At 50.2% G+C, this 14,214-nt stretch overlaps 1 protein-coding gene across 1 annotated transcript in view; it reads left to right on the top strand.

Annotated features, from left to right (window-relative positions):
• The first annotated feature begins 1,475 nt into the window (after positions 1–1,475).
• Positions 1,476–14,214, top strand: part of LOC131566190 (heparan sulfate glucosamine 3-O-sulfotransferase 3A1-like) — a 35,755-nt gene continuing 23,016 nt past the window's right edge. Inside the window, exon 1 of the mRNA XM_058817407.1 lies at positions 1,476–2,172. Coding sequence (XP_058673390.1) covers positions 1,610–2,172 — 563 coding nt within the window. The 5' untranslated portion in view covers positions 1,476–1,609. The remainder of the gene's footprint in view (positions 2,173–14,214) is intronic.

The following is a 14,214-nucleotide window of genomic DNA, read 5'->3' as shown; positions in this document are numbered from 1 at the left end:
ATGCAATATTTTCTCCCCTCTTTTCATTGCATAATTTCTGGATACACCAGCTTTATTTCCAAGTAGTTGAAGTTTAAGTCCTCAGCTAGGTCCACACCAAACAGAAGGAAAAAAAAAAGGATCTAAGTCAAGTGTTTCATGTGCGAGTTTGTTTGAAAATTCTATAATCTATGACAAACATTTCAAATTAAGAGGGCATTCCCACAGGCAATGAAATAACGAAGCCCTTAGAATCAGGCAGCCACGGAGCTGAGAGCTATTTCCACATTTTATGTACTCTCAGAGGAGAAGAGCAAATTCCAACAGCAATATCGTGTTGCTTTTGTAGATATTTCTTACCGATCGTGGGCCAGATTCTGCAGCCAGCCCAGGGGCAGCTTGTGCAAATTAGGGGGGAAAAGTCTGATTTTGGGTGTTTCTGTGCTATGTTCTGTACGGAGCTCGGTGGAACTGTTGGTTGTGATACCATGAGTGTGTTTTACACCCATCAGAGCTTTAGGGGGGCTGCTCTTCCGTGCAAAGGTATTTGTGTCTGTCAGGGTGGACTATTGGGCACACCAGGAATTTGTTCTTGGGTCCGGAGGGATCCGGGGGGGGTCAATTAAAACCCTGAGTGGCCGGACAGGCAGGTGGACAGGGTGGTCAGCCAAACACCGGGGTCTCATTGCACCACACACGTGCTGGACAGAAAAGTCCTGCGGGGTTCGGCTGCCGAAAGAGGCAGCCCGTGGGCAGCAGGATGTCCCTGTCAGCACCGAGAGGAAAGCTAGCAAAGAGTTCCCAGCTCTCCTCCCTGCCCCGTGGGATGGACTCAGGGCATCCCTGCTCCCTCCACAACAGATTCTGGGGTATCTCCGCGCCTCCCGGCACAGCCTGCGGGCATCCCTGCATCAGAGTACCTCTGAACAGCCTCCCGGCCATTCAGGGCATCCCTGCACCATCCGTGACAGCTTCTGGGACATCCCTGCACGTCCCAGCAGAACCTCCGGGGCATCCCTGCATCCCTGTACCTCCGGAACAGCCTCCCGGCCATTCAGGGCATCCCTGCACCATCCGTGAGAGCCTCTGGGCACCTCAGCACCTCCCGGCACAGCCTCCGGGGCATCCCTGCATCCGAATACCTCCGGAACAGCCTCCCGGCCACCCACGCATCCGCCGGCACGGCCTCCCGAGGGGTTCCCGCATCCCCCGGAGCATCCCCCGGAGCATCCCCCGGAGCATCCCCCGGCACGGCCTCCCGGACCCCCCCGCTCCCCCCTAAAGGGCTCAGCAGCGGTTTCCCGGCGGGTCCGCCCGCTCCGGGCTTGGCTTGGCCCCCCGCCCCCGCCGCGCCATTGGCCCCGCCGCCGGCCGCGCTCCGCCCCGCTGCCGGTGATGCCTCGGCCGAAGTTTTCCGCGGCGGGCTCCGCACGTGGGAGCCCCGCGTCGAGCCCCCCGCAGCCAGCCGCGCTGTCCCCCGCGGGGGATGCCGCCCTGAGCGCGCCGGGGATGCGGCGGCGGCAGCGCGGAGCCGCCCGGCCCCGCGGAGCGCAGCGCGGAGGGGCCGCGCCGGGCGGCGGCCGCGGAGCAGGAGCATGGCCCGGGCTCCCCGCAGCCCTCTCGGGGTAGCATGGCCGTGAGCGCGGCGGCCGCCCCCGCCGCCGAGCCGCTGCCCCGCAGCATCTTCAAGAAGTTCCTGGTGATGCTCTGCTCGCTCCTCATGTCCCTCTACGTCTTCTACTGCCTGGCCGACCGCTGCCAGACGCTGCCCGGACCCATCATCGCCGCCGGTGCCGCCGCATCGGAGGAGGACGAGGGCGGCGGCGGGGAGTTCCTGGGCGGCTCGGCCGAGCTGCCCCCCTGGCAGGCGGCGGCGGCGCGGCGCAAGCGGCTCCTGCAGCGCCTGAAGCAGCGGCGGCGGCGGCAGGAGGCGGCTCCGGGCGCCGAGGAGCCGGCCGGGGGCGGCGGGAGCCGGGCCGGGGGCTCGGGCGGCGGGGCGGGCACGGCCGGCACCCTGGCGCTGCTGCTGGGCGAGGGCAGCAAGCGGCTGCCGCAGGCCATCATCATCGGAGTGAAGAAGGGCGGGACGCGGGCGCTGCTGGAGTTCCTGCGGGTGCACCCCGACGTGCGCGCCGTGGGCGCCGAGCCGCACTTCTTCGACCGCAACTACGAGCGGGGACTCGCCTGGTACCGGTACGGGACGGGGATAGGGATGGGGATGGGATGGGGATCGGGATAGGGACGGGGATGGGGATGCAGCCGTGGCCGAGCCGCCAGTGCCCCCCGCTGGCCGCCGCTCCTCGCTCCCGAGCCACCGCCGAGCCTTTCTCAGCCCCGCGTTCGTTCCTCCGCTCATGGAGCTCTCTTCCCCGCAGCCTCTCGCTCCACCCGTTCTTCCGTCCCTGCTCTCAAATCCTCCAGCCCTCCTCTCCCGGCTGTCCCCAGGACCCTCCTGTCCCCGCATCCCTCTCCCGGGCTGTGTCCATTCCTCGGTGCCCGCATCCCTCTCCCGGCTGTCCCCATTCCAGAGTGCCCCGGGACCACCAGCGCTCCCGGGGTCCCTCCGGCGCTCCCCGCTACAGCCCGGCTGTTGCCTGCTCCCAAATCCTCCAGCCCTCCTGTGCCCGCATCCCGTTCCCAGTTGTCCCCATTCCTGCATGCCCCACGACCCTCCTGTCCCCATTCCTGAGTGCCCCAGGACCCTCCTGTCCCTTCATCCCCCTCCGGGCTGTCCCCATTCCGGAGTGCCTCAGGACCCTCCTGTCCCTCCCCCGGCGCTCCCTTCTCCAAAGGGAGAAGCGCTGGGTGCCCCGCTGGCCTGGGGACTGCACGGGGATGCTGAGGCACAGCTAAACCCTGCCGTGAAAAGCACAGCCCCTTAATATCTTTATGCTCCCCCAGCTCTTTGCCAAACCTGTGGCTGACCGCTGAGTCTCAGCCGAGCCCCGGCTGCCTCCCCATCGCCTCCCGCCGCTCCCAGCCCGGCGCTGCAGAAGCCACTTTTCCTGTAGTCAGTGTGGATTACTTTTCCTGTAGTCAGTGTGGACAAAACCCCCTTATTTCCCACGTAAATGTTTCGGCATCCCACTAGTGACTAACCAAAAGTGTCGCTTTCAGGAGCACACCCCGCATACTCACCTTGCCTTTGAAATACGAGCAAAGGGTTGATCGGGTGTTTATTTCAATGAATTAGTGTTTTGTTAAACAAGCCGGTAAATGTGAAAGCCAAGAGGGTTCTCGCTGAAGTTCAGGGTTTTTTTTTGTTGTGTGTTTTAAAGTTAGCAGAGGAGCGTTTTCCCGGCAGCTTGGTTAGGGTGAGAGTGAAACTGCTGTCTCCAGAAGTGTGTCCTGTGTTTGTGGCTCTCTTGAATGAACAAGCAAACAGGAGAGGATTTGGGTACCCCTGGAGTTTGTTTTACTTTCACATAAAGCCCGGCTATTAGCAGAGAGAAGAGGATTTTGGCTCAGCTTGTGGTGACAGCATTGAAATGTGGAGTAGGGTAGTACTGGCAGTCCGAGTGTTGATGTAAAAGTCTTAACACGTGGAAGGGATGAGCTTCCTTGTGTATCTGCCAGTGTCAGAAACACTCTGGGTTCCTGCAGCCTGCAAAGTGTGACTTCTCTTGAGAAGGAAGATTTCCTTTTGTGTGGGCTGAAGCTGTCTGCAAAATTATATTTTTAGTCCGTGCTTATCCGATTTCCACATGCTGACCCTGTGGCAGAAAGGAAACGTTAAAAATGAATCTGAAAAACCTCAAGAACTCTAATCAAGCCTTGACTTTGAAAAATAAACACATGGCTGTGGGGTGGCATCTACTGAAATTTATGGTGGATATGCAGAAAAGCTCATTTGTCAAAGATGCTGTGGAAGCTTTGAGGAGCAGATGGCAGTGGGATAGACCTGCTTGTGGAGCAGTCCCTGAGTGAGGAGTGCAGACCTAGACAGAGGAGGAGCCACAGGCATTTAGGGCAGGGGATATAATTTTCCAGAGGTTTGGTCTTGATCTTGCAGCTCTTTTTGCCTGGCTGTGCTGCCCCGTGTGCTGTTTGTGTAATCATTATGTTTTAGCAGTTGGCACATGAGCTCTCCCATTAATTGCTGCAGTTTGTTTGTTCTGGTATTTGATGTGCTGAGTTCAGTTTCATTTTTTTTTTTCCCTTTCCTTTTTGTTTTTGTTGTTTTATTAGCCCTGTGGAGGCTGAGGTACAGTGAATTCTTTGTGTGGGATTATTCCTTTGAGACCTAATCTTGCTGGCTTTGCCTGTGTGAGTAATCTTTGCTAACACAGGATGGCAGAGCCGTGGTGCCAGCACTCTGGTCACCACTCACAAATACTCATTTACAGACCTACCTGTCTGTCTGCAGGCTTTGTTGTGATCTTTGATGAGGGTTCAGGGCTGGGGAAACGGCCAGATGTTTGCCAGAGGTCCCCATTCCTTATCTTTGCCATCAGAGGCTTAGGTTTCATGTGTGCTGCTGTTTCCCAGCAGTCAGACTAAACAGGTTTAGGGTCATTACAAGGTATAAACACTTGGGTTTGTTTTCAGTGCCCCAGGAAGCCAGCACAGGCAGCCAGCACCCAGGGAACAAAAAGCTGGTGGCTGATGCACAGATGGAAGGGGCAGCCAGCCTGTGGAGCTGTCACAGGGACAGGGTGGCTGTGGGGTTTTGGCCATGAGGAAAGCCCTGATTTTTCCCTGGAAATAAAAGAGCTGCTCCCTTAGCAGGGGGAAGGGCTGGGCTGTGCCTGCAGCAGTGGTGATGCTCCTGGAGCAGCCAGCCAGGTGTGCCTGTGGGGTTTGTGAGGTGTTCACAGGGGGCTTATGGTGAGGGAAGAGACGAGCATCTGACCCCATGTCTCAGAAGGCTTGATTTATTATTTTATGATATATATTACATTAAAACTATACTAAAAGAATAAAAGGAAAGGTTTCATCAGAAGGCTAGCTAAGAATAGAAAAGAATGAATAACAAAGGCAGCACTCTCAGACTCTCTCTGAGCCAGCTGACTGTGATTGACCATTAATTATAGACATCCAACATGGGCCAATCCCAGATGCACCTGTTGCACTCCACAGCAGCAGATAATCATTGTTTACATTTTGTTCCTGAGGCTTCTTGGCTTCTCAGGAGGAAAAATCCTAAGGAAAGGATTTTTCATAAAAGTTGTCTGCAACAAGGCTTGGTGACTTGCAGGTCACCTGCTGGGGTGCATGGAAACATCCTCCAGGAAATAAAAGGAGTAACAGTGCAGCCCCTGGTCCCCTGGAGAAGCTGACTTTGTGAAATCCATCCGTGGGATTTCATTTGGTGAGTGTGACGCCTCCGTGTGTGGGTTGAACATCAAGGGCAGTTGTGTGCCCCAAGGAGCTTTTTCTGCTTTGGGTTTGAGTCCCCTCGTGCAGTGGGGACAAAAGGAGGGAGGGGACAGCCCACAATGCTGGCATTGACTTCAGTGCTGAGCTGGCTGCTGCAGCCCTGAACAAGGCTATTGAGCCAGCAGGGTTCAATAGCAGGTGAGCACGGGCTTTAATAGAGTTCAGCTGCCAACCCCCAGCCCAAAACGGCTGCACAGCCTGGGGAAAACTCCCAGGAACAGGGGCTGAGCCAGGCATGGAAAAAAAAACCTGGATTAAAGGGAAATATCTGTGTTTGCGGCTGATACTGCAAATGTGGCTCTTTCCCTCTGATCTTTTGTTAGTCTGCACTGATTGAGCTGCCTGTTGGAATGCCATTATACTGTCACTCAGCCCAGGAACATTTATTTCATATGTTTTAATCTCCCTGCCTCTGTAGCACCGATGCCACTTTCACTAGAGTGAAGCTGAGTTAATGTCATTAGATTCCATCTGATGCAGGGGAAGATGAAAGATAATTCAGAGTTACTCCGTCAGGTTGGGAGTTTAAATATCTCTCCTCCTCAGTGCTTCCAGAACTGGGGAGTTCTGACTCCTAATTAATGTCCTCTTGGGATTTATTTCCAGGTGTTTTTTGTGGGTTTTTTTGCTTCTTTGTAATCTAGGCAATGACATTTCTGAGTCAGAGGGAACAGAGAACATCTCAGATGCTGAAGGGGTGTGAGATGGAGGAAAAGGGGGAATTTTGGGGATCCAGCTGTGAGCAGCTGGATCCCACCTCGAGCTGTGTCCCATCCTCTGTTGCCTCAAACCAGGGTGAAATCAGAGCCTGATGGGGATGGAGGAGTCAGGGGCTCCCTATCCCTGATGGGGATGGAGTTAGGCTGCTCCTGGGGCAGGGGTTTGAGGTCTTTGTGATCATGCAGAGCATTCTGTGAGTGAATTATTGTGGGAGGGAGGAGAGGAGTGTGTGGATGATGTTGGAGGGACATCAGGGCAGTAAATTCAATTTATGGAAGGTGGAGCAGGACTGGGTGGCCTTCAGGAGGAAAGAACTTGTTGCAAACGCCCCTGTGTGAGGGAGGTGCTGCTGCAGGAGTTGCCTTGAAGGGATCATTTCCCCACCTTCCTTCTGCAAGAAGCACCAGCTCAGCTCTGTGCCTGTGTTCAGGGTGTGCCCAGCACAGAGCATTGCCTGTTTTATTGGACATTCAACCAGTTTGGGTTTTCCACTGCCAGCTGCAGGTAGGAAGGGCTGGTTTAGCAGCACCTTCTGCTTGTCCTGGGAACATCTCATCCATCTCATCTCCCAAACACATTTGACTCACTAATAGCATCAAGCACAGCCTGGAGCAGTTTCCCTGGAAATTGCAGCCTTGCACGGCCACATGCTGAAGAGGATCAAGGTCCTTGTTTATTTATTAGCTGTGTAATCAAACACCTCCTGAACCGAGCTGGCAGCGCCAGGTAATGTATAAAAAGGAAACAAAAGGTGGTTGTGGCCCCAAAGTGCAGCAAATTCACTGTAAACAGCAGATGGAGATGGGCTGAAGCTGTGCTGGGTCTCCTGGGCAAGGAGTCCCTGCAGGTGGAGGATGAGGAGGGTCTGGGGGTGGCTGAAGGGACCTTTCTGTGCTGGGGAAAGGAGCTGGAAATGCTGGGGAAATGAGGGCTGGGAAGAAAATAACTGGTTCTGGTGCTTTGCCACTGCCTGGAATTGGATATTCCAAGGGTTTTCAGCAGAGATCTGAAGCAGTTTGGAAGTTTGGGGAGATGTGGTGTGCCCCAGTCGCTGCAGGGCTGGGAGCAGCAGGGCTGTGGTGGGACACATCTCTGCAGCACAGAATGAGGAGGCACAGGGATTCTGATGGGTTAAACACCACCCAGAGCTGTTGGGGTCTCTCACTTGTCAGAGTGAACTCAAGGAAAAGTTGGAAAGTCTCTTTTCCCAGCCCGGCACTTGAAGAAGCAGTCAGGGCTCTTCATTTCTCAGTCTCAAGGTTGTTCATTTTACCTTATCTATAAAATTCTTTCTCCTGCCCTGCCCAGGTCCATCCAGCAGGACAGTTCAGGCACTCTGCCTGCCCCCAGGGCGGAGTTATGTCTTTATACTAAAAACTACATATACAATGTTTACAATTACTTCCCAATACCTATCACCTGTGTTAGACAGTGAGCTTCTACTCTAAACCAATCCAAAAGTGCCACCATCACAGCAGAAGATGGAGGCCAAGAAGAAGAAGGAGAAAGGCAGGACATGCCCAGATCCCTCCATCTTGCCTCCTGAGCCCCCATACCAGAAACCCCAAAATCTACATTTCCACCCTGTGATAAATTCACTATTATTCTACCTAAACTGTTGTGGCTTGCAAATTACCAACCATATAAGTTTGGTAATTTGCTCTACCAGTCATAATCAAACCCTGAGGTGTTTTGGGCTCTGTGCCAGGGTCTCTGAGACCCCTGGCAGGGGTCTTGGCTGCTCAGGACAGCCAGAGGGATGTCCTGGGTCCTGACAGGTGCTATTTAACCCATCAGAAACCATGGCACAGCTTTGGCTGTCCCCTTGCACCTGGATGTGCCTCCAGGGATGGCACTGCACAGACACTCCTGCAGAGAACTGGGCTCTTTCCCCTCTTACTCCTTAAACAGACCCCAAATGGTTATTGGTTTTTGGTGCGGTTTTCCAAGCAGTTTGTGTCTCTACATATCCCTTCTGTTTTGTGTTAATGGAGGAGTTCATATCTGGGGTTTGTGTCTGTTCCTGGTGATGGAGTGAGCTCTTGAGTTGGCATATTAGAAGTCAACCACATTCCTATCAGAAAGCACCAAAATAAATACTTCAGATTTCACTGGGCTCTTCTTTCCAGATGCTGTGGTCTGAGCAGGGGAGTCTCAGAGGTCTGTAGCCCATCCTCCTCTTCAGTGCTGCTTCACACCCCAGTCCTGGAGAGAGCAGCTCCTTCCTCACCCACTGTGGCTCTGCTGATATGTTTGCAAATAAAGCTCCCCTGGCCCTGTCTGCTGGTGCTGAGCAATTGGGAAAGCATGGCCTTGGCTGTCCAAGAAGCTGTCAGTGAAATTCTCACAGCCAGCTCTCGTGGAGAGCAGCACAAAGCTGCAGCTGGCTGGGGTGAGAGCTCATCTATGGCAAAAATTGGGATAAACTTTAGAGAAGCAGCAGATTCACCTGCTCTAACCACTCTGGCTGGGTTTTGTGAGTGTCCAGCTGTGCTCCCAGCCTGTCCTGCTGCCCTGGGGGGCTCCTGGGAGTCATTCCATGGAGTGTGGGACTCAGGGCCATGCCCTGGCCACACCATCCCTGTTGCAGACGTCTTTTCATTAAAATTCCTTTCCTTAGGATTTTTCCTCCTGAGAATCTGAGAGGCCTCAGGAACAAAATGTAAACATTGATTATCTGCTGCTGTGGAATGCAACAGGTGCATCTGTGATTGGTCTCATGTGGTTGTTTGTAATTAATGGCCAATCACAGTCAGCTGGCTCAGGCTCTCTATCCGAGCCACAAATCTTTGTTATCATTCCATTCTATTCTTAGCTAGCCAGCCTTCTGATGAAACCTTTTCTTTTATTCTTTTAGTATAGTTTTAATGTAATATATATCATAAAACAATAATCAGCCTTCTGAAACATGGAGTCAGATCCTCATCTCTTCTCCCATTTAAGAACCCCTGTGCACACCGTCACACGTCCCCACCAGGATGTCTTTACCACAGCCCAGCTTGGGTTTCACCTTTTGAAGTTTAGAATAGGAGCAGAGAGGTCTGGGGAGGGGGAAGGGAGCTGGTGCACTTCCAGAGAGTTCAGGGCAAAGAACCAGTGATAGAAAACCTGAGAACAGCCCCCTGTGTGAGGCAGGCATTGAAACCCCTGAGCTGCCAATGATGCTTTTCCCCTGGAGGATTCTGAGCTAACCCAAACTGCAGATGCTGGAGAGGGGCAGCAGGGGCAGGGTGTTGTGGCCATAAATCTTTGGAAATTCTCATTATGTGCAGGTATTATGGGAGGGGAGTGAGTTAGGTCAGTTAAATTTGTGTTGCTGGGGTTGGGTACTGGTGATAGCGTTCAGGAACACATAATCACAATAATGATTATATGCAGGTGCTTTTATTGAAGAGCTCTGGGTGTCAGGGGTACAAACCCAAATCTGACTCCAATATGGGTTTGGGATGAACATGTTTTATATTCTATCACTATATAACTTTCATGTTAATTATTAAACTTATATTGTATACATAGATTTCATCCAAGCATAGGCTCCTCGTGGTCCTCCTCAAACTTCTAACATAGTTTCTCATGATTCTTCTTACGATTAAACAAAAATTATATTTAATTACTAAACAATCATCAATCTAACAATTATATCATTTATCATATACTGCTTATGCAGGTGCAATTTCACATGATCTGGCAAACACAAAGCCTAACATTTTCGGAGTATTTTTAACATTTTTTCCAGGGCCCCACTAAGTCTAGCCTTTTTCTAATTCCCCAAATTTTATGATTTGAAAACCTTTTACTATCACTGGGGCCATCCCAGGGATTGTGACAGTGGCTGGGGTTTCTGCCTTTCTCCTGCATAACCCACCTCCTGAGAAATTAACTTTTCCACGTTTTGGGGTTAAACACATTCAGCTGCACACCCACCTGAGCCCTGTGAGCAGGATGGTGCTCACAGTGAGGGTATAAATAGAGCAGCTCGAGGAAGGGAATTATTCCTGGCATTTCTTCCATTGAATAACGAGATTCTGCAGCAGGAAATCTTTCAGCAGAAGGAATTGCTGGTTCCCCTCATGCATGGCAATGCCATCCTTCTTGCTTCCTGGAAGTGAGGAGCCTCGTTCTGTGCTCCACCATCTGTTGCAGGCTTTGAAGATCCCTGCTCAGACTCCCCCCGGCTGCTGGGTTTGTCTCTGGTGGGAAATAGAGAGGGAAATTCTCCTCCCTGCTGCCCCAGGGGAGCTTTGGAAGCCTCCTGTGGTTGTTTTCCCCAAGTGTCACATAAGGAAATCCCCCTGGGGTGATTCCAGGCATCTGGGGGCCTTTCTTGCACCAAACTCCTGCAGTTTCAGTGGGATCCTGCTCTACCCTTTGTCTGCAGCTCCTGAGCACAGCTGTGAGCTGGGATGCTAACAGCTGGATCATTTCCATCCACAGCCACCTTCTCATGTCATCCCCCCTGGGGAGAGATGTTCAGGTTCAGCATCACCATGGGAAGCTGGCTCTTTATCAATTTAATTATTTATTTCTCTCTCTCCAGCGGGGTCTTTTTTTGTTAAAATTTGTAAAAAGCCAGGCTGATTTGTTCTGCCGTTGCCTGTTGGAAGAGGGCTCCTTCCCATAAACCAAGCTGTCTGGGGAAGCCTTTTATGGAAAAACACCAGATCAATAATTGTGCCTTCTGTGTTTTGCCACATGTGGCTCTGTGTGTTCATGTCTGCAGCTTTCAACTCTCAGTGTCGCATTTTGTCATTACCATTTCGCTTCTGCCTTCATCATCTTGTCTGGTAACACAGAGCATCTTTTGTCGTTATTTAAACACTTGAGCACAGTCTGAGCTGGACTGTTTGGGAAGCCTGATTACAGAGAGAAATCCCAAGAACTGGCTCTGTAGAACAAGTGAGGAAACATCTGGATTTCCCACCTGTGTCCTGACTCCTCCAGCTCAGAGTTAGTGAGTGAAAGGCTGGAGATGGGATGCCCAGGAGAGATGCTGTGCCAAGGAGGTGCCTTGTTGTATTTGCAGGGATGCCCTGATGAAGGAATGAATTATGAATCTGACTCCGTGTTCTTAGAAGGCTAATTCATTATTTTTATAATACTATATTATATTAAAAAAACCTAAACTATATTATACTAAAAATACAAAATAAAAACCCTTACTAAATACTAAAAAAATTTTAAAAATACTAGAAAAACCCCCTTACTAAATACTGAATAAAAATGCTAAAAAAATTTAAAAACTCTTACTAAATGCTAAAAAAATACTAAAAATTTTTTAAAAACCCTTACTAAATACTAATAAAACCTTGTGGCTCTTTCTAGAGTCTTGACACAACATTAATTTATAAAACAACTCACACTAAAATTTAATAAAACAATCTCCAAACACATTCCACACATAAACACAACACAAAAAAACCCCAAATAAAATAAAAATTACTTTTTTTTCTGAAGCTTCTCAGCTTCCCAGAAAAAAAAAATCTTAAACAATAATTTTTTTTTCAAAATATATAAGTACCACAGGTGTTCAGTGTGTGCTGAGCTTCCCTTGGCACCAGGCACATCCTCCAGGCTGCTGCTTGTGCTGAAGGTCAGGAAAAATTCCTCTGACACCTCTCACAAGAATTGAGGGTGCTAATCCTCATGTCTGGGCTAAATTCCATCTCTGGTAATCCTGGTCTGTGTCCCTAGAAATGAGCTCTGCTGTTTGAGCTGGCTCCAGTTCCTTTGTTCCCTGCCCATGGACCTGCTGGCAGAGCCCCACCTCAAGGCTTGGTGTGCTCTGCTTCTGATTGCTGAGAGATGGATGTTCTGAAAGCCAGTTTGGGTTTTTCTGCATGCAAAGCTGCGTGTCACAGCAAGGCACAAAGGGAATATTGCACAATTATCCTCCTGCACTGCTGAACTCTGCTGTGTGAATGTGAATATTTGCCCTTAAATGTTTGCCTGGCGTTCAGCATTCTTGTGCGTGTGTGGCAAAGGTTGTTAGAGCCTTCATCACCTCTAAAGGAGGATAAAAACACAAAGGGAAAATCTCAGTGCCTGCAGCAAGCAGAGAACAGGCAGTGACATGCAGAGCTGGGGTTTGGGGCTGTGCAGGGCTTGGGGAGCCCTGGCTTGTCCTTGTTTGTGGGAACTCAGCACATCCCTTTGGATGTCCAGAGTTGCCAAGAACCCCGTCAGGGTGCTTGGAGACCCTGGCATGCTGCCCAGAACACCTGGAGACTTGATTTTGACCCTTGCAACGAGTTGCCAGCTTTGTATGAGGACTTGAAAGTCACACAGGTTTGAATGGTGTAATAACAAGGTACTCACGGAGTGAAAATATAGATTTTAGGATTTTTGGTATGGGGGTTATGGGGACAAGATGGAGAAATCAGGGCATGTCTAGTCCTTCTTTTTTCTTCTTGTTGTTCTCCATTTTCTGCTGTGATGTTGGCACTTTGGGATTGGTTTAGAGTAGAAGTGCACTGTCTAACATAGGTGATAGGTATTGGGAATTAAGTGTAAATATGTTATACATAGTTTGTAGTATAAAAGGACAACACAGAGTGCCTGTGGCTGCCCTGCTGAGCAGATCTCGGCTGGGCAGAAAGAAAATTTTATAGATAAGAATTAATAAACAACCTCCAGACTGAAAAGAGAAGAGTCCAGACTCGTTCTTCAGTTGTGCAGGCCGAACCAGAGACATCCTGCACATCTCGGGGCAGAGAACATCAACAGCAACCAGAGACTTGCTCATTCCAGGGAGGTTTCATAGGGTGCTTTCTGAGGCACCCTGGCCTCCCCCTGTCCCTCCTCCCCCTCTCAGGTCTCCATCTGTCCCATCAGCAACAGGTTGGAAAGAAGCAGAATTAGAGACTTCCTCAAGCTGTGTGAGGTTAAGCTGTGAAATTGGCTGCCACGGGAGGTTTTTCGCTAAAAGAGTCTGAAAAGTGCTTGGCAAAGAACAATGCACCAGGAGCTGCTGAGTGTGATGGACCAGAAGCAAAGCCCAGCTGAGGGAGCTGCCAAATCTTACCCTGGAGGGACCCATGTTCTGCTCCTGCTGCTGGTGCAGGAATTATCTTGTGGATCACAGGGTGACCCAGGGAGCCTCATCTTCCCAAATGTTACTCAAGGGGAATTATGGCTGGTGTTGTTATGTGTTTGTGCTGCCCCCAGATGAGAAAGGAAGGAATGATGAATCTGATTCCATGTTCTCAGAAGGCTAATTTATTATTTTATGATACTATATTATATTAAGGAATGCTATACTAAGCTATACTAAAGAATACAGAAATTATCACTGGTTGGGGTCTCTGTACAAATCACAAACAGGACAGGACTCTAGGAACACGTCTCAAGCTGTTGTATTTTCCAGCATCAATCTCATTCCATGGTTATGACAATGGGAAGATGCCAGCAGCTCACATCCCAGGCAGCAGACCCAGAACTCAATGTTACAACTCACTTTAAAAGTTTTTTGACCAATCACACAAAGCAAAAGCACATTGACAGCAGTTCTGTCCAACCACTATAAGCACAGGTACCTTTGGTTAAACAATGCTTGCTTATTTCAAATACAATACCTGCTTGTGAGCCTTAAAACACAATGTACAGAGCTCCATTACTGAGCTTAGAACTCCCTAATATCTCACTGATAATCTTTTCTGCAGCTTAGGGAGTCATTCCAGACAAGGGTTAATACACAGAGCATTGTTCTATTTGTCCTGACTTTTCTACTTTTTACGTAATTTTTCTGCTGACCAATCTCATGGCTGCTGCATAGCTCTAACCACAGTTTTGCTGTCTCTGAGGCCTTTTGCAGCTTTCCCAAAACCCTCTGATTTTATGGATTCCCACAATAAAGGATACCTACAGAATGATAAAAAGATAATAATGAAAACCCATTACTGTTTCTAAAGTCCTGACACAGCTTGGCCCTGATTGGCCAAAGAGTGAAAACAACTCACACCAGAATCCAATGAAACAATCACCTGTGGGTGAACAATCTCCAAACACATTCCAAAGCAGCAAAACACCAGAGAAGCAAATGAGATAATTACTGTTTTCCTTTTTCTCTGAGGCTTTTCAGCTTCCCAGGAGAAAAACCCTGGGCAAAGGGATTTTTCAGAGAATGTGAATGCCACAGTG

Source organism: Ammospiza caudacuta, chromosome 19, assembly GCF_027887145.1.
Source record: "Ammospiza caudacuta isolate bAmmCau1 chromosome 19, bAmmCau1.pri, whole genome shotgun sequence".
NCBI lineage: Eukaryota > Metazoa > Chordata > Aves > Passeriformes > Passerellidae > Ammospiza > Ammospiza caudacuta.
The sequence above is the reverse complement of the archived record's forward strand: the minus strand, read 5'-3'. Positions and strand labels throughout refer to the sequence as shown.